We start from the raw sequence: 20069 nt of genomic DNA, 5'->3' as shown, positions 1-20069 counted from the left end.
CATCATTAAAGTGTCTAATAATGTCCACTGTGACAGTCACAAATCTACAGATGGTATCACAGCATACAGCACTCAACAATGTACATAAACTATAACGAGTGTCAGGAAGCACTAAGTCCTTCATTATTCACCAAAATAGAAGCAAAATGTTTGGTGTAAGTTACCCAGCTTAAACCTCAGTGGCAGCTACCTTGTCTTGCCGGTAAAAAGGAATCCACCTCAAATGCAGCTCTTTTAAAGGATCTGAGCTGGAAAGAGTAGGTATTTGGTAGGTCAGCTTTTTGCAGAAATTTAAAATAATTAGAAGTGTGAAATGACCTTTAAATTGCATTAAATTGTATATGACATGTCTGCTTCAATTTTTGACAAGTGATTGATAATGTTAGGATTAATTGTGAAAACTAATCTTCTTTGTTCTTCTTTTCCCTCTCTGGAAGAATTATGTCATAGGCCAGTTTGAATTGAGAAGGCGTGGTAAGAGAGTATATAAAGCTTAGAGAGATGGATAGGTGGCCATTTTCAAATCAAATCAAATCACTTTTTATTGTCACATCACATGTGCAGGCACACTGGCACAGCACATGCGAGTGAAATTCTTGTGTGCGAGCCCCACAAGCAACAGAGATGTGCAAACACAACAACACAAACGAGCAAAATACAAGAATGGCCAACCTGAAACTAATAAATATATGTACAATATATAATAGTGTATGCATTTCTGGATGTGTATACTAAATATTTTCCTACGTGTGTGTGTGTGTGTGTGTGTGTGTGTGTGTGTGTGTGTGTGTGTGTGTGTACACATTTTTACAAATTAAATAGTAAAAAAATAAAATAAAATAATAATAATAATAATAAAATATATAAAATATACAGAGTTGAATATGTGCAAAACAAGTGGCATTTATATACAGTGTGGAGTGCATAATGTTGAAGTTCCAGTAGTGAAGCTGAGGTGTCTATGACGTGTTCAGCAGTCTGATGGCCTGATGGAAAAAGCTGTCTCTCAGTCTGCTGGTACGGGACCGGATGCTGCAGAACCTCCTTCCTGATGGAAGCAGTCTGAACAGTTTATGGCTGGGGTGACTGGAGTCCTTGATGATCCTCCCCGCTTTCCTCAGGCACCGCTTCCTGTAGATGTCTTGGAGGGAGGGAAGCTCACCTCCAATTATCCGTTCAGAGCACCGCACTACTCGCTGGAGAGCTTTGCAGTTGTAGGCGGTGCTGTTGCCATACCAGGTGGTGATGCATCCAGTGAGGATGCTCTCAATGGCACAGTGATAGAAGGTCCTGAGGATGCGGGGGCTCATGCCGAATCTTTTCAGTCTCCTGAGAAAGAAGAGGCGCTGCTGGGCCTTCTTCACTGTTTTGTTTGTGTGTACTGACCACGTAAGATCCTCAGCCAGGTGTACGCCAAGGAACCGGAAGCTGCTCACTCTCTCCACAGCAGCGCTGTTGATGGTGATGGGGGTGTGTACTTCTCTGCACCTCCGGAAGTCCACTATCAACTCCTTTGTCTTTGCGACGTTGAGGGTGAGATGGTTGTCTTGACACCAGTGGGTCAGGGCGCTGACCTCCTCCCTGTAAGCCGTCTCATCACCGTTGGTGATAAGACCCACCACTGTAGTGTCGTCCGCAAACTTCACAATGATGTTGGAGCTGTTAGTGGCTGTGCAGTCGTAGGTGTAGAGTGAGTACAGGAGAGGGCTCAGTACACACCCCTGTGGAGCACCAGTGTTCAGTGTGATGGGGGATGAGGTGATGCTGCCCAGTCTGACCACCTGGCGTCTGTCAGACAGGAAGCTAAGGATCCAGCTGCAGAGGGAGCTGCTCAGTCCTAGATCCTGCAGTTTCCTGTCCAGCTTCGAGGGAACGATGGTATTGAATGCTGAGCTGTAATCTACAAACAGCATCCTCACATACGTGTCTCTCTTCTCCAGGTGTAACAGGGCAGTGTGTAGTGTCAGGGCTATGGCATCATCAGTGGACCTGTTGTGGCGGTATGCAAACTGTAGAGGGTCCAGTGAGTCGGGTAGTGCTGTGTGTTGTGTGTGTGTGTGTGTGTGTAAAAGATTGGCCAATAAACTAAAGTTGTTCTCTGTTCAGTCAAAACAGAGTGATGTCTGCTGTTTTCACACCACACCCCTCTGCGTAGCACGGGGTTAAGAAATATATATCATAAAATTAAAATATTACACTATAACAAAACGCTTACTTGACAAAATTCACAGAGGAAACCTCTGGGGTGGAATAGTGTCATCTACCGAAGGATCATCTTCCTGTCAGCTGTAACATACATAATACTCAGTACTGCAACTCACCAAGGAAAAAGAGCTGAGGTGATGTTAGTGGCCCTGAATATGACTGGGTGTTTAGTAGGAAGGTCTTTGTTGTTGTTGTCTTTTTTATCCAGGAACTTTCTTAGAAGATTCAACTGATCAATAATCTGGTAATTACATTTATTTCAGAAGCTAAAAGGGTCAGAAGACTGGAGTGGTGAGTAATGACTGTATCTGTTGAAAGGTGACATTTACAATGAAGTCTTCTTGATGAGTGGGGGATTATGACTTTTTCTAAGTTATGGCTACAGCTGGGAAAGAGACCAAGAAAGCCTGAGTTTCATCTAGATTCTTATTTCATATATAAAGATTGCATCTTCTTTCTTTGGCTGCTTACATAAAATTCCTGCAGATGGAAACCAAACAACACAAGCACATGATGGTAAATGAAGGAGCAATAGAGATCTGTGTGGCTGAAGGAGGACAGGGAAAGTGGAAGAAATTAAAAGAGAACAGTAGAAAAATGAATCTCAGTGAATTTCCTCTTACAAGCCAAAAAGGCCCGTCATATTTGATATTTTGCATCTCGGTGGAGGAGGAAAAGAGCAGAGATGCTGAGTGGGCTCACTTGAAGAGTCATCAGTGGCAAACAGTATCGCCAGTATGATACCATACAATCTGCTTCCAGTAAAAGCCCAGGCTAAATTTGTCTTGTGTTGTACACATGGTAGTCAGGTAGCAGAAAAGCGGAGAGACACTGAGTGGGCAACATGAGCCCCGATGAGTATGCTCGCATAAAGCTAAGCCAACTGTTACGCCAACTGCCTAGTTCAAACACAAAAAAGCCATTCTAAAAATGTCAGCTGAAATCGAAATCGACTATCTGCTCATTTTTATTTGGGAAGACAGCGGCGTAGTGGAGAGTCAAACGATGCTTCTGTGTTATGAAGTCAAACCATATCAGAAAAATCTCTGGCTTCACACGCAGGACCAGAGAGGGATTTCAGAGAAACCCACTGCAGGCTGACAGGCTCTGTGAATGTGAATCATGATTAGAGGACGATGCAAGCCAGCACATGCCCTAAACTGAGCGTTCAGGCTGGTGAAGGATTGCTGAGCTTCCATGTGACCTTAAGCAAGGCATAAAGGCCTCCAGGAGTTTACATATATTTTCAGATGTCTACAAACCTGTGTACTATTTGTGTAGTTGTACAAGTGAGTTTATGTGCTGTATGTATGAGATACAGATTTGTGTAGGGAACCTCGAGTGACCCAGGAGCAAAATTCTCCGCAGACTTGAGTTCAGGGTTCATTTCCCAACATCTGTGCCTTCAGCTTGGTCCTGTGGTCCAACAAACAGAAACTGGCAGTGTTCCAGTGTGAGCAGCCAATAAGGGATCGTGTCCTTGTCACTGAACCACTGACTCCTACTGGGTAGGTTAAGGTCTTCTAGAAATGGCTGTGTGGGGCACTGAATCTGAAACCTCTAGTTGCTTTTGGTGAGGCTCTCCACTAGAAGCAAAAAAAAAACAAAACAAACAAAACCCACTGCATGTGAATCCATTCCCAAACTATCTGGAGAGTACATTATGCAACAACAATCACTGTATGTAACTGAGGAAAGGAGGATAGATAACAGTGTTAAACAGTATTCAACACGCTTTCAGGACTATTACAATTACTCATTGAACTGAGTCGACCCAACATTTTCACTCATCTCAACATTTGAGCCACAACCCAGCAAAGATTCTTGAGGCAGTGGTGCTGTGTGCCTGGACAACAATAGCCGGGGGCAGAAAGCATAAAATTACAACAACGTCATTATTACCAGAAGGGACATTGGTCCCACTTCCACTGGTGTTCTACTCACTCACTCTCTGTTCTGCAAAAACAAATGCCACTGTGTAACACATGTTTTTGTGGACTAAGAGAAGGTATTCAATTACATCCTTCACGGCTTTTTGATCCATAAAACTGTAGTGAATTCTTGGTTAATAATATTAAATAAGTAATATTTAAATAAGTAATAATCATTAGCTGTGGATCTTAGATTTGCGAGGACAAGGACTGTCCATTGTCACCGAATTGGTTCAAAATCTTTTAGGAGCAGCCAAAAGGATGGAGAGTGAACTGTAAAGGGCGAATGGTGGAGGGTTCAGTGGTCTCAGGATATTATCTCAGCTTTTTATGGACAATGCAGTGCTGCTGGCTTCATTGAGTAATGAGCTCCAGCTCACACTGAGGCAATTTGCAGCCAAGTGTGAAGCAGTAAGGAGGGAGAATTAACACCTCAGAGTTTGGAGTTTCCAGTTGTCAGCAGAAGAAAAGGGTGGACTCTGTGCTCCAGGTTAGGGATGAGTTGTTGCCTTGAGTGGAGGAGTTCAAGTATGCTAGTTTCCTGTTCACAAGTGGAAAGAGAGTAAAGCTGGAGATTGACAGATGAGCTCTAAATCAACGCTGTTAATTTATCAGTGCTCCTAAACTCACCTGTGGCTCTAAAAGAATACGATCACAGATACAAGCAGCAGGTTGCTCCAGTGGGTGGAGTAACACAGAAGACCCACTAGTTAGTCCTCCACATCAAAAGGAGCCAGTTGAGGGGGATTGGGCATCTGCCTGTGCTTCAAGGACACCTTCTGAGGAATTTCACTGATATTCAAATGGATGGAAAGAAGCTCTTTAATCAATGTTTCTCTGGAATTTAAAAGCAGAGACAAGATTTGTAACATTAATTTTGCCCATTACCCACTGTCATTAGATGAAGAGCAGCAGGGATGTTTAAATTAATTTGTCATAAAATGAAACCAAAAGCAAAACTAATTTGACCATGACGTTGGTAAGAAAAATATTCTGCTGATAGCACAAAAGTAAGTGATGGCGAGAAAGGGAAAAAAATGAGGGAAAAAAGGAAAAGAAAAGCTTCCAAATTGCTACACAACTCTGTAAAAGCTCCTCTGCATGTGTTCCCACTGGATGGAGAAGGAATGATTTCTGTAGAAAACTCTGAAAAACACTTTTCCTTTATGCACTGCATGGTAATTTTTATATGGCCAATAATGACTGAAATGATGGGGAAACTGTTCCAATAATCACCATTATATTTAGATGTCTGTCTATGAATCATCTGTCTTGAACATCAGTGAGATCTTGGCTCAGCGTAGCACACTTTTGTCTCGCAAGATTGATGGATCGCTGTGGCTTGCACGTGTAAAACAGCCAAGATTACTCATGTGGACTGCAATCATCCAGCTCCACAATAGGCACGTTAAGGACAAAATAATCATTCACACTTCATCTTCGTCTTGGATCAGAAAACTTAGCCAAGAGCTTACAGATGGGCATCTCCTCCTGTTTGTGACTGACAGAAAAAAGGCAGCTCTCTACGACCAAATGGCCAGTGAGCAAAATTTTAAGCAAAACAAATTGTGAGTCAAAGCTTAAAAGGGAAAAAGATAAAGTGATTTTGAAAATTATTAAGCTCATTTTCAAATTCTTTTGGGCTTTTCTCCTCTAATCTAAATGGACCAGAACACAGCTACAGCAGATATATGAAGTCGTTCTTTACCAATATTTTTGTTTCAAAGCAACCTAAACCCTAAATGAATAAGACAAATGGAGAGGCTTCAGGAATAGTTATCCAGGCTTCTTGAAGGACATTTAAAGCTCTTCTTTGGATCTTGGCTGCCTTTTGTTCCGTTTTACCTCAAGGTTATCCCACACTGGTTCAGTAATACTGGAGGTTCCATTGTGTGTTTTTATATCATCATGCTTTTACTGTATTGAGTGTGTTTGAAATCATTGTCATGCTGAAAAATTAAGCCATTAAGAAGGAGAAACTTTCCAGATGGTATTTCATGTTGGATCAAAATCTGACTGTGCTTTTCTGTGTTCATAACTCCATGAATTTTGACAAGATCCTCAACACCACTCCAAACCATGACAGCACGCTGGAGTCTCCAGTGTGCTTTGCAGATGGCTGTAGGCACTCAGTGTTGTACCTCTCTCCCGACGTCCTCTGTACATACAACAATTTGAACCAAAAATCGCAAATTTGGATTCATCACTCCATAAAATCTGTTGCCACTGAGCTTCAGTCCAATTCTTGTGTAATTTGGCATACCTCAGTCAAGAATGGCTTCTTGACAGCCGCCCTTCCACTGAGAGCATTTCTGATGAGGTTTCAGTGGACAGCAGATGGTTCAGATGCATCTCTCAGGTTGTGTGACAGGTTTTTGCTGCATTTTTCTCTCCATTTCTTAAGGACATGACATTCAGTGAATGTTCATTGTGAGGGTTTTTTTTTTTTTAGACAGACAGACAGACAGACAGACAGACAGACAGACAGACAGACAGTGTATGTGTAAATGAATGGTTCTAAATGCTGTGTATTTATAGTGTATGATTAATCTCTGTGAGCCTATTTTTCCTTTTCTTTTTTTAAGACTGTCACCTACGGTACAGTGCATTGGTGTGAACTGTGTCTGATTTTAGTTCTCTAATTTATGGGCAGCAAACTAGACAAGAAATAAGCTTGATTTGAAAATAAGGGAGCTGAAAAGATGTGTTGTTTTGTACGCACACACGTGTATGTATGTGTGCATAATCTCTGTAACTTCAGGGAAGAAGGTTGTGACTGAACACCAAATGTGACTGGCTGCACGCTGCAGTCAGTGCATGTCTCAGTGCCTTTGTGTCTCAAGTCTAAAAGTCTTTTGGCCATGAAATACAATAATAAAGTTTGCTTTAGACAGTTTTGGGGGACAACCCGAGTTATTTGCACAGACAGACAAAAAGAGAGGGGGGGGGTTGTTGCACACAGACAAGATGGAGGAAGAAGGAGCAGAAGAGCGAGCAAGAGACAGATGGGGGACAAAGCTAAATGGATCCAACACATCCCCACTGATTCTGACAAATGGCAGAGTGACAGAGTGAGGCGACTGCAAGACACACGCGCTCTCTGTCACAACTACAGGCATCAATAGTCGCGTGTCACAGTGGCAGTGGTTAGAATCCAAATAAGTTCAGCCAGAAAAAATAAAACCGATTCAAGTAGCAAATAATTGAGAGCAGTCTGAGTCACACACATATATACCAACACATACACAAACACCACCCACCTCTTTTACCCTTTCACTGCAGGCTTGCAGACATAAGGGAAGCATGCCTGTCACAGCATACTAAGCCAACAGCTAGAAGCGACAGTCTGACTGAGTGGTCTGGCAGCGCTTCAAATGCTGTTATTGATCTGTCTAGAAGTCAAGTTATATTGAGAAATGCAAAAGACTTGACTAGTTAACATCAAATGCTGCTCCTGAGCACATGCTACTACTGTATGATGTATGATGGACATGTGATGACTACAAAGTGAACAAAACAGCAGGCATCTTCTGACGTTTTCTTGTTTTTTCTTTCATTGCTGATGTCGGAGATAAAACCTCAGTCCTTGACAGGTCTGTTCATTTTGTTCACTTTACACTAGAATATATATGTTGAAGGTTAAAAAAAAAAAGAAAAGAAAAGAACCATATAAAAGACACGCTGATGTAAGATTAATTACACACAAATAAAAGTATTACATAGAGTCTGACTATATTAGATCACATATAGATTATATTTATTTATTTATTTACAAAAAAAATAAATGTTCAAAATCAGTCTTTATCAGTAAGAAAAACTGTAAAACCTTTGAATTCAGGTAAAAGTCTAAAATGTATATCCTTCACATTTTTTAGTTGTGTCCAGTGGGCCAGATTAGAGTCTTTGGTGGCCTGATTTTGACACCCCTGATCAAGAGTTTATTTCCCTATTAGATGACTTTCTCACATCAGATCTATTGCGAGCAGTAGGAAGAACGAACTTCCTTTTAACACAAAGTGACCTCCATCTGAACCAGGCTCAGGGAGAGTCAGCCAGGCTGGCGGTGAGGTGAAAGAGAATCACATAATAAGGAGTATGGACTAGCTATATCACAATCACTTAATTTCTTTTAGATACTATGTTCCTAATTTTGGCACATATGAAAAAAGGAGCTCCAGAGATTTTTCGAATGTGTGAAATGAAAGACATACCCTGGCCAAACATTAGTCTAACATTCTGGACAGCATTATTGCAGCCTAAAGGAATGCTAAATACAATAAATGTAGTTTTGCCTGAAGTTTATAAAGTAGGCTTTATATCTTTAACACATGCTCATACTTTAACTGATTTGTGTCATGTGGACTAATAGTTAAATATACCTGGGTGGATATCCACTGGGTGGAAAAGTCTGCAGTGGGTTTTTTGTTTATTTGTTTTTAAAAAAAATATTGCCTAATGGAGTTTTATATTTTTCCAGGCTTCCCAGCAGTTCTGTCAGTCAGATCAGTTTGTTCCTGGCCTAATTTCATAAAAGCATGGGTGCATTGTGTTCTTGGCAACCTCTAAAGTCTTTTGTCTCTTACAAGTTGGGCTGATATTCTGAGTTTCTTTTTGTTTTGACTGGTGGATAAAGTGTGATGGCCTGGAAAGTTGTTTTCGTGAGTGCTGATCAGCGACTCACAGGTTTGTGAAGTGGGAGGCAACAGTGAATAAAACTGCAGGATTAGTTTAGCCGCCTGTGCGTGTATCCTTGTTGCTTTTCCATTCATCTTCTTAACTGTTTGTTCAGTTCAGGATCACAAGGGGGGCTGGAGCCTGTCCCAGAGTTCAGGGGTACACCCTGGACAGATCAGCAATCTGTTGCAGGGCTAATACATAGAAAACCATTCACACTCACACCTAATACCAATTTAGAATCAAGATTAACATAATGTAAAGTCTTCGACATATGGGAGGAAGCAGAAGTATCACCCAGAATCTTCTTGGTGTGAGTGCTGGGCTGAGTATCTGACTTGTGTGTGGGTATAATACCATATGCTCCTGGTCTGAAGTATGTCCACACCCTTCAGTGGTCATTACCTACAATAAGGTGTGAGGAATTTTGATCACATGGCATTTGTGGATGTGTATTTGGTCCATGGCGTCTTTCCAACAACTGTGACATTGACTGTACATCTGCACAGAAGTTTTCAGTGCGAAAAGAAAAACTACTAAAAATTACCAGAACTAGTAAAGACAGTACAACGTGTGCACACACCGCGCTTTAAGTGGATTATAATTGTAAAGAAAAAGGAGATTCTTGGTTACCTGCAGGCCAACAGTGCATGTAATGCAGGCCAGTCATTTATTTATTTAATAGTTTCACCAGCTGCTGTGTGCTTTTGTACAGATTATTATCCTGTATTTGATTTAATTCACAGTTTCCAGTGCATTTTAGACAGACCTCATCTCACAGTTGTTTGCTCCAGTTAAACAGAGACATACACAAAACACAGAACAGATCAATACCTTAATTAATATGAACACTAAGTCTGTGTAAGACAGTGGTGTGGGTGCGTATTTAACTTTAAAAGGGAAAAACAAACAAACGCTAGCTTCAAAACAACATAAGATCAGTATGGTACGATCAGATAATTATTTATTGGTTGGTATTTAATGTGTCTTTTTGGATTGGTAAGTCTGTGCTTTGAAGCAGGATTTTATATTATCCACGTAAGGTCAAGTTTAATTCTGGCTTTTCCGTATTTCAAAGTATAAACAGAGAACAAAAAAGTATAGACACGCAGTATATTGCCATATGTTACATTTTAGATTAGCAATCAACAGGTAAAAATGACAGCCTACTCACCAATAAATTCTCCAGAAAATAGCGTCACCATTCCTAGAAGATTCCTCAGACCAGTGAAGATTATCTGATGTCACCTCATTGGTACTCTAACCCAGTGTTTCCCAACTTTTTGGAGCCGCGGCACATATTTCACATTAGAAAAATCACAGGGCACACCACCAAACAAAAATGTCACTAAAATCATATTGATCATTTTCCCCTGTGCACCAGGCAGAGCGGAATTGGCTGGATTTGTCCCCAATATACATTTTTTGCTTTCCTCTGACTACTACTCATGATTGGGCTTTCATCTGGCTCGAAATTTTCTCCAGGTCAGACTGACTACTTACAAAAAAATCTATTACTATTTCGCGCTGCGTTGTCTCACTCGCAGCATGACGGGATAAATTCTTCTTCGTCTTCTTGTTATACTGGCAGTTAGCGATACATTTAATTGGAACAATAAGTTGTATCGCCCTCTAGTGGAAAAGAATGTAATTGTTCTGTCCGTTACTCACGCCGGCCGCTGGGACGCTAAGCGACTTCTTGCTCCAATTAAATTATTCACTTTGTTGCCAGTAGAGCTGTGATTGGTCAGAAGATACCGATGAGCAGAAGAAACCCTGGTTTACTTTATAGCCATTTTTGTGATCGCCAGTTTTAGGGTAAGTGAATCCATATAATTGAATTATACTCTGGATATCTTACAGGTGACACTGTCCAAAACATCCCACATATACTTCAGTTGTGAGGATGGAGTGAGTGAATGAATAAACGAATTCATGAACAACCTTTGCCCTGTGATAGATTGGGATAGGCTCGAACCACCCCGTGACCCTGAACTGGATAAATAGAAGAAAATGGATGGATGGATGGAATGGAAGTCATTTAAATGTTTAAAAAAGACACATTTATCAGAGGTTAAGGTTCAGTTACATTAGACTACTCTTTATAAGCCATCTATCATGTTATACGTTAATGTTTTTGTGGAAATACTGCAGAAAAATTCAAGCGAAGTCAACAAGAATGTCAGGAACCATAGTTTAACTTTTACATCTTCTGTTAATCATGTTAATAAGTCTGATGCAACTATAATCCATATTTTCCTAATAGCTTAATCCAACTAGTGTTACGTCAGACAGTTTGCAGCCTGGACAGATCACCAGTCCATCAGAGAGCCAACACAGAGAGACAGACAGCCATTCATGCCCACATGCATACCTACAGCCCATTTCCGCACACAGAAATGCATACGTGGGAGGAAAGTGGAGTACCTAAAAGAAACCCACGCAATCTAAGAGAGAGGTCCACACAGAAAGGCTGCCCGCCAACAGGAATGAACATTCTTGCTGTCAGGAAACGGCACTGACCACCACAAGCCGCCCGCACACACACACACACACACACACACACACACACACACACACACACACACACACACACACACACACACACACACACACACACACACACACACACTAACTAATCAGAATACAAGTGTCTTAGATTTATGTGCTTTGGCACATGGCTAAGAAAACAAGCAAGACATATTTAAGGGGTTATCAGTTGTCAATATTAGCAGATGATTCATTTTCAGCTTTTCGGTAAGATCAGTCATCTAAATTTTTTGAACTGAATATCAAACACCAGAAAGGCTTATTGCACAGCCTCCGGAGGATTCAGCAGCAGCAGCAGCCGCACAGATACACATCCTGTCAATTATGTGAGCTCTTTGGACTTCAAAGCTCTGTTAATCAGTAGCCTGTTTACTGATGTGCTGACCTCCTGTCCTATCAATTACAGCAAGTTAGTATCAGAACTGCTGTCTTGTGTGTGTGTGTGTGTGTGTGTGTGTGTGTGTGTATACTCCTCAACCAGTCATAACATTACCAACACTAATTGAGTGAGTCCAGAAATGAGGAGCGTGCACAGGTCCTCCCTAAGGGGTAAACAGTAAAAGCCTACATTCCCCCCCCCCAAAATAAAAAAAAACAAACCCACACACACACACAAACTTGTGCTAATGTAATTGATTTTCTAAACACTTCCATACTTTACGGTCACTGTCAAATGAAAACTTACTCAGATAGGTTGGAGGCTGATGTCAAATGAGGTAGAATTACTTCTGTCTGCACCCACTGCCGTGCACAACTCTTTAAAAGTCCACTCAAATGTTGTTGCTGGAAAAGTTTTTCCTCAGTCAATCTTGGCGAGCGATGGCCCCTAAGATTCTTTATTCATTGCTTTGTTGTATGTTCTACTTTCAGTCTTTGATTTCATTCATTCTTTTCTTTAGAGATTTGTGCAGCACAGTCTACCCAGTCTGAGAGAGGGAACATAGGTCCCTGAGATTTATTGCTTTATTGAGATGCACTTTTTAATGGAAGCAGAATCCATCACTCATTCTCACAGCTCAAGTGCATCCCAACCTTTCTTCAGATACAACTGACTTTGCACCACTGGTAATAGAAAATGGAATGAAAACATAAAACAGTAACAGATTCCACCATTTCTTTTTACTCGGCAATTTTAATTATATTAAATATTAACAATAAGGACACAGTGGACAAAAAATAGTTCTCATATGAAGAAAGAAATGTGAGGGTGTGGGGGGAAGAAAAATACTTTGGGTAAACATATACAGCAAAGCATACCGACCGCCAGTTAGTCCTTTAAAAGAAGTCCTTGTTAGAGAGATAAAATTCCTAAACTTTAAAGAAGGATCAAGCAAACTCTGAACAGTTTATTTTTCTTCTTCCACATCCATGTGGGTGGATTATTTCTAATAAATTGGTGGACTAACTGGTCAGGGGTTCACAGCACGTGTCTACCCGAGAGTTTTGTACACTTAAGACATACATGTGGACCTGAAGAGGAAAAAGCAGTTTTAACAGATTATCATCGTTCACTTTCTGGAGCAAAAGGCTGAAGCAGGGAGAGAGAAAGTAGAATGGCCTTCACACTTATTAAAACTGTCACATTTGCTTTCTGGCGTGTAACCAATAGTAACCTCTAATTACCTCTCGTTAATGTAAAAACAAAAACAAAAAAAAACAAACAGTTTTTGTTATATTTTAATCTTCTGTGTGACAGCAAACAACACATTTGACCCCTGTTATCAATAGTGATCATATGAGAACACAAACTGTTCGTGACAAATCACTAATTTATGTACAATTATTCATTCAAAAAGAAAAAAACAAAACATGATTTAAATACAATAAGCACATTGAAGAGCTAGGACAGCATAAAAACTCTTTAATTCAATAAAATTCTAACAAGGACAGTTTTATTATTACTGTAATGTCCGTTGTGGTTATTATCTTCACTAATATCTTTATTTATTAGTGCCAAGACACTTCTTATTAAACTGCTCCTATGGTGATAAACAGATAAATAAGGCAAAAATACCCAAAACAATAAATTACTGCACAACAAATGTTTGTAGTGTCTTAAATCCACAACATGCTGCTAGGTGAAAAGAAAAAGATATTTAGAGGTACCACTTTTGCTGATTCTAGTTTCCTAACAGTTTATTCTTTTAATCTGAAAAGGAAAAATGTCTTCACATAAGACAGGCCCATGCCACATTTCAACTGCTGTCTTGTGTTTTCAGGCATTGACATATGACATTAAACAGCAGAGTACCTCTGTGGCAAGTTTTAAATTCAAACACGGTGGAAATGAGCGCAGCTGTGTGTGGAAAAAAATAACACCTGCGTGGGCAGTGGAAACGGGGTTAAACACTCTCCTAAGACGTTTCACATGCCCTCAGCTAAATTATGATCCATGCATAGATGAGGGATGTAAATAGAATTTCTTAAGAGGTCAGCCAGCGACAAAACATTGTTCCCCTCCACCTGTAAACAAACCGAGCAGGGAGTGTTTAGATCGCATTACAGCTGCGGTTTTTCAGTCCCGAGTCCTCAGGAGCCATATTACTGCCGCCTGTCTATCCTACCAGGTAGTTAATTGCATTTACCATGTGTAAAATTACTTCCCAACTAGGAAACTGGAATGAAAATCGGCAGCGCCGCGGGTCCCAAAGCTCAGGACTGAATGCCACTGCAACAGAGTCTGTAACAGACACGCTGTATGACAATACAAGCTGGGCTAGAGGAGCGAGCTAGAGTGGAGAGACCAGGGGTGTGACAGAGGGGCAAGGAGGATGAAAGGACCAGAGAAATAAAAGCAGCTACAGATCACATGCTTCACGAGAGGGACGGAGGAGAATAAGCAGATTGCATACATGACAAAATAAGAAAATATGTAGAAGGTTGGAAAAAAAAGGAGAAGAAAAAAAACAGACAGGAAGGAGAGTTGTAGCTTCCTGGCTGGGAGCAGAGCTGCCATCCTTTAGGCTTTTCTTCACCTCTACCAGCCCCTTGACTCATGAGGTGTACATTACAACACACACATGATTTATACAGCTACCCTACAGCCTGGTGCTGGGACAGGAACAGACAAGGTCAAGAACTTCTCTGAAATCTGTAGACGCTGGGAGCAGTGAACTAACCGTCTGCACTCGGCAGATGTGCAGGCTCCCACCGCCCGGCTAACATTGTGTACTCCAAACCTGTCGGGAGTGGCAGGGCTGTTTGATAAGTCTTGCCGGCAGAGCAAATATATGCACCAGCGGCAGACGGAACAGGTCGTTATGCAGTGCAGTTGTAAAAAGTTTCATCACTTATTAAAAGTTACATGTCTTGTCCCCAAACTGTGAATAATGTATGACTCAGCAGGTCAAGGAGGTTTCAATTAATATCAATTTCAAAACAAAATGTGTGTGTCGCATTGTTCAAAACAGCTAAACTGCCGTTATACCAAAAATGCCATCTCATTAGGTCAGTTCTTTAAAGTGTAAGCAACAGAACTGAGATCAGGAAGATCTAACAAGGCTAACATATGAGGGCTGGGTATCAGAGGAAAAACCCGGTGCTCGTGCTTCTGACAAATGAGTTTGTAAAACTGATTTTTGTTTCTTTCCTTTCTTCACTTGATCAAGTATATACACTTCAACACCACATTTGTTTCCTTATCTGCTTCTCTAAAAAATAATCAGACTGTTTGATTCCATCAGTGATGTAGTTTTTCTTCCTGAATCCCCAAAAACTGAGAAAGCACCAGTAAGTTTAATACCCAGCCCTGAAGAAGACTTGAAGGGTTTCATTCCAAAAACTGACACCTTCTTCCCTCTCATTATTTGAAGAAATGCATCAAATCGCTTGTGCCAAATTGAAAAACCGTGCTCTGTTTGAAGACCTCGCTGGGATTTTGCGAACTTTATATAGGTGTCATATTGTTCATGTCGCAGGCATCTCGTTTTTAAATGAAACCCTTCATTTCAGCTTTTGCACTCTACTAATCTAACATTGTAGGTACATGTTGATTCTTGTATATAATGCAAGTAACATCGCAGCATGGTATTTGCACAAAAACAACAGTGGTCCAGATTGAAGCACAGAGTAAATCTAATTATTTATGTGAGCAGAAGGAGGGACGTTTCTTTCTATACAAACGGGGCTCTTATTGGTTATGATTCACTTCTTTAAACACCGACATCAATCTCCACACCAAGAAATTGTTATGAAAAGACTTTAAAAAGTCGCCCCAATCCCGGTTTTGTTGCGGTACAAAATGCTCACCTGTATCGTTTCATAAATCTTAGAAAGCATGCAGTAAAAGGGTCGCATCTGTTCGTCTAAACATGTTCCTTAATCTGGACCTTAAGTGGACGTCACGCAATGAGGATTTGATCTGATGCAGGATTTGGCAATGTGAGAATATATATATATATATATATATATATATATATATATATATATATATATATATATATATATATATATGTGTGTGTATATATATATATATATATATATATATATATATATATATATATATATATATATATATACTTAGAAGCGCAATTCATGGCAAGTCCCATAGTTCCTTAAGCAGCAGATGGTTTTCACTTTAAAAAAAAAAAAAGGTTAGATAAATGGATAAAAAATACAATCTCAACAATGCACACATCTCATCTCTGTTCGCGTTCACCACCCTCTTATGTGTGCAGATAGTGAAGCGGAGATATCACAGATGATGTCTCTGTGTGAGGAGTGTGTATTTTAATGTGTGCATGACAAGATTTGCGTATGTGTGCATGGATTTGAGGTTGTGAGTTTGTGTGCACTTTGTGTGTCTGTGGGCGTAAGCACATCTAAACTGTCAGCATGACACAACGTGGGAGGTCTGACAGACGGGTGAGTGCCTTTTTCATACTCACAGCTAGATGTGTGTGTGTGTGTGTGTGCGCGTGTGTGTGTGTGTGTGTGCACTTGTAGCTAAGTGTTTGTTTATCAGAGCAAATTTATGAACAAAATGTCAGCAAAGGGCTCGTCTGGATTGCAAAGAGAGACAAATGTGATTGTAAGCGCGCACGGTTCGTGATTCAGGGCGATACTGAGGCAGTGAAACATGGACAACTCGTACTGAAGGAGCAGCAGTTTTGCTTTTAAGTCACTATGTTGTCACTTAGGTTGATGATATGGCTGCTTATAGGTGGAATAGTGTGACTGTGTGCTCTCAACTGTCTCTCTGTGTCAGAGCTTGCAGTTCGGCAGTATGTAGGGAATGTTGGAGGAAGACATTTTTGCGACTGTAGCTATGCAGAGACAGCGGGCCTCGAGGTGGTTGTCCCAAACGGCCGGTAAACGTGGAGGATGAGGAGGAAGAAGAGGAGGTGGAGGAAGGAGTAGGAGGCGGAGGGGAGACTTGCTCAGATGAAGAGATGCTAGCAGAGGGGCTCCCTCTGCTCACAAGACTGTGGAGACTTGAAGAAGCACTGGCCCCGACTGCACGAGGGATCTGGCTGGGGGGATGGTGATCTCCTCCTCCTGCTCCTCCTCCTCTCCTCCCTCCACCTGGCAGACTTGCTCCTCCTCCTCCTCCTGGAGTTAAGGACTCTGCAGAAGAAGAGGATACCCCCTCCAGTAGCTTGGAGGACAGTGATGTAACTGGAGAATGAGTACCGGCCACCGAATTGGACACTGGGCATTGATTCTGACTGAGGCCCGGGTGTGAAACTTGGAGCTGGGCCGGTGTGGTAGACGAGCTTTGGGCCGACGCTGCAGAAGTGGCAGAGGACAGGTTAGAGGAGCCTGGAGCCAGGTATAGAACAGGGTTACGGGCCACCGACTGTGCCAAGACCCCCTGGTGATGGCGCTCCTCCCTGGCAGTGTGCCGCTCAGAAGCAGAAGGCCGGCTATGCAGAGGTGGATAGTGTTGTGGGAAGTGCTGGTTAGAGAGGTCCCCTACGAGTGCACCCCGTACCACCCTTCGGTCCCTTGGGGCCAGACTGGTGCTGCTGCTGTTGCCGAGTCCTGACCACCGGCCTGGATGATTGATCTGAGAGAGAAGCAGAAAAAAAGGGAAAGGGCAGAAGTTAAACAGACTTTATAATTTACTCTGTCAGGGAACGTGTGATGTGAATCTGCCATTTTCCAAAAATTATTTACTGAGCATGTCTCGAGTGCAAAGGAGAAGCAGCGAGTAAAAACACAGACAGACAGAGACAAATAGTGAGTCAGGGAACACGAGACAAGGAGAGTGCTGCTGAGTGCTCAGTATAGATTGTTAATTGGGTGACATTTGGCGAATGATGTCTTTGGGTTCCTGCAGCTTCATCTAATTGTTTCTAAACGAACCGGAACCCTGCTCACTAAAAAAAGTGAAGAACAGACTCACAAATACCACTGAGAGACACGCACACATTAGCACACAAACAGGACGCGGTAACGTGTGGACGCATGGAGATATCCACTCGAGGTATGTGCAAATCCCCACTCACGAAGCAATGTGGTGCCATTGTCTTTCTATCACACGTACACACACACACACACACACACACACACACACACACACACACACACACACACACACACACACACACACACACACACACAAGCTCAATGGGGAAGATGGCACATAAAGTTAGATGGCAGAAACAGAAGCCACCTGTTTTCTTTCACACTCCACTGCAGCCCCTTATGCAACATATCTCATCACTGCCCCCTTCTTTCTCTCTCAAACTCTCTCTCTCACACACACATTACTAAAATAACACTGGGACTAAGTGCGCAATGTTCACTATAGAAATGCAATCTCATCCGACACTGAACCTCAGGAGAAAGTAAGCAGAGTTGACATTTGCCAACACGATGGTTGTGTGTGTGTGTGTGTGTTTTTCCTGTGTATGGCATGCATATGCATGAGCGTGTGCACGTGCGCACGTATGCCTGCGCAACATGACGTGCATGTGCTTTCCTCATATTTCCACGCAACCACACACGCAAATTAACACTAAAAGAAATGTAATTACTGCGCCGAGGTTGTCGACATAAATTTGGGGTGAAAGGTAGAAATGCAATTAGCCAGAACATAGCTAACCGAATAAATGCGGTATAACAATGGAAACGCTAATTCAATGAAACAGTTTTCATTCATGAGCTAATACGGCCTGAAATGAAATTTTTAAAAATTAAGGGGGAGCGAAAGTGGAGTACTTTCTAAGAAAGTGAGAAGATGGAGGTCCGTGTTACAAATTGTGCTTATTAGGCCGCTGTTGGTTATAGAGTATAGAACGAAAGAATGAGTAAAAACTGTGAAATGAGGAGTCTGTGTAGGTTTATAGCTGTGTCTTAGCAAACTCCAGCCAAATTAAAATGTAAGTCCTTAATCAAATTTAGGAGATGATCGTAATCTAAATGTACTATTATGATTCTTACACACGCTGGGGCAAAAGGTAACACATGCCAAAGGCCACTCACCAGCAGTGTCAACACAAAGCCTTTCAGGTCAGTCCCACTGTCCTATTTTCCAGCACTGACATGCATCGACGATCCAGCAGAGCAGCAATTTTAATCAAATTTACTCCCCACACATTTGACCACTGTGTGTCCACAGTGTGCCATTGGTGTCAATTTACATCCAATAAAGCAAAAGTGTGTGATTTTCACTAAAATAACATATTATTGTAGTGCTGATGTCAACTCAAATACAAATTAAGGCACTGGCTTTACTAAAAGCACATGTTGGGTCATTAGTTTAAAAAATCCAAACCTTTTAGCACATGGTACATACATTTAATGAGTATTTAGAGAGACATAATTAATGAAGTAGCCCTTTTATAACAGCAAAAAAAATGAAATAGCCCTGATTACAATATGTTGTTGGAAATTTCAGCTGGTGAAATGGCATGTGAAAGCCTCCAGCTACTGAACATCACCAGATTTTTAATATCTTACTTACTAAGGTGCTATATCTAGCTTCTTTTTTAAATTTCAAAGTATTCTATGAGGATTTAGTTGTGACTGTGCTTGGCACTAATTTAGTCTGAGGGGGTGTAGAGTATGATGTGGGTTAAATATGATAAGAAAACAAATTCCTGAGGGGGGGAAACTGAACAAAACTGAAGTCGACCTTTCTTTGAACGTGTTTTTTGGTTTTAATAATAATTTAATTTTACTTGCATATACATAACAAATGTGACACAGCCACTGCTTTCAGAATAGATGGGATGCTTGAAAACAAACAGCATGTAAAAATGTGAAAATCTTTAAATCACACATTTCAATCACAGTTTGTCTTTCGTACTGACTACTCTCCTGAGCTTGGTTCTGCTGGAGGTTTCTTCCTCTTAAAAAGGAGTTTTTCCTTCCCACTGTTGCCAAATGATTGCTTATAGTGGGTTCTTGGGGTTTTGTCTCAATTAAGGCACTTTACCTTAGAATACAAAGCATCTTGAGGCAAGTGTTGTGAGTTGGGGCTATATAAATCAAACTGAATTGAATTAAATCACTATATTAAATGAAAGCAGTGCAAACCAATAACAAACAATAGATTTTGTCAGTTTCAGTTGATTTTTTTTTAACAACTTTCAATTAAATTCTGGGGAAAGAGTCACAGCTTGATAAAAAATGTTGACTACAAAAAGACTGTTACACTCTTAATCTGTCCATGCGGCCTGTCTCTAATGCTTGTAATGCTCCACCTACAGTATACAGAAACATAAAAGCAGTAGCTGACAGACTCACTGGGTTCAGAAATCA

General features: G+C 41.1%; 1 protein-coding gene and 1 long non-coding RNA gene across 5 annotated transcripts in view; both read right to left on the bottom strand.

The window, feature by feature from the left end:
• Nucleotides 1-2129: 2129 nt before the first annotated feature.
• On the bottom strand, nucleotides 2130-10351 carry LOC101481910 (uncharacterized). Its single transcript, XR_191083.2, has 4 exons — nucleotides 9985-10351; nucleotides 4767-4973; nucleotides 4569-4677; nucleotides 2130-3791 (listed from the first exon to the last, which is right to left on the bottom strand). It is a non-coding gene; the product is annotated as an uncharacterized LOC101481910 (long non-coding RNA).
• Nucleotides 10352-15852: 5501 nt separating this feature from the next.
• The window catches only part of ccser1 (coiled-coil serine-rich protein 1), a 138278-nt gene continuing 134061 nt past the window's right edge, over nucleotides 15853-20069 (bottom strand). The window contains exon 11 of one of the 4 annotated variants that reach the window (XM_004547248.5): nucleotides 15853-17367. In XM_004547248.5, coding sequence (XP_004547305.1) covers nucleotides 16546-17367 — 822 coding nt within the window. In that variant the 3' untranslated portion in view covers nucleotides 15853-16545. The remainder of the gene's footprint in view (nucleotides 17368-20069) is intronic. The other 3 variants (XM_024804494.2, XM_004547250.3, XM_076890934.1) reach the window with 3 other exon arrangements.

Source organism: Maylandia zebra, linkage group LG12 (genome assembly GCF_041146795.1).
Source record: "Maylandia zebra isolate NMK-2024a linkage group LG12, Mzebra_GT3a, whole genome shotgun sequence".
Lineage (NCBI taxonomy): Eukaryota > Metazoa > Chordata > Actinopteri > Cichliformes > Cichlidae > Maylandia > Maylandia zebra.
Note: the sequence above shows the minus strand (reverse complement) of the source record. Positions and strands in the feature narration are given on the sequence as shown.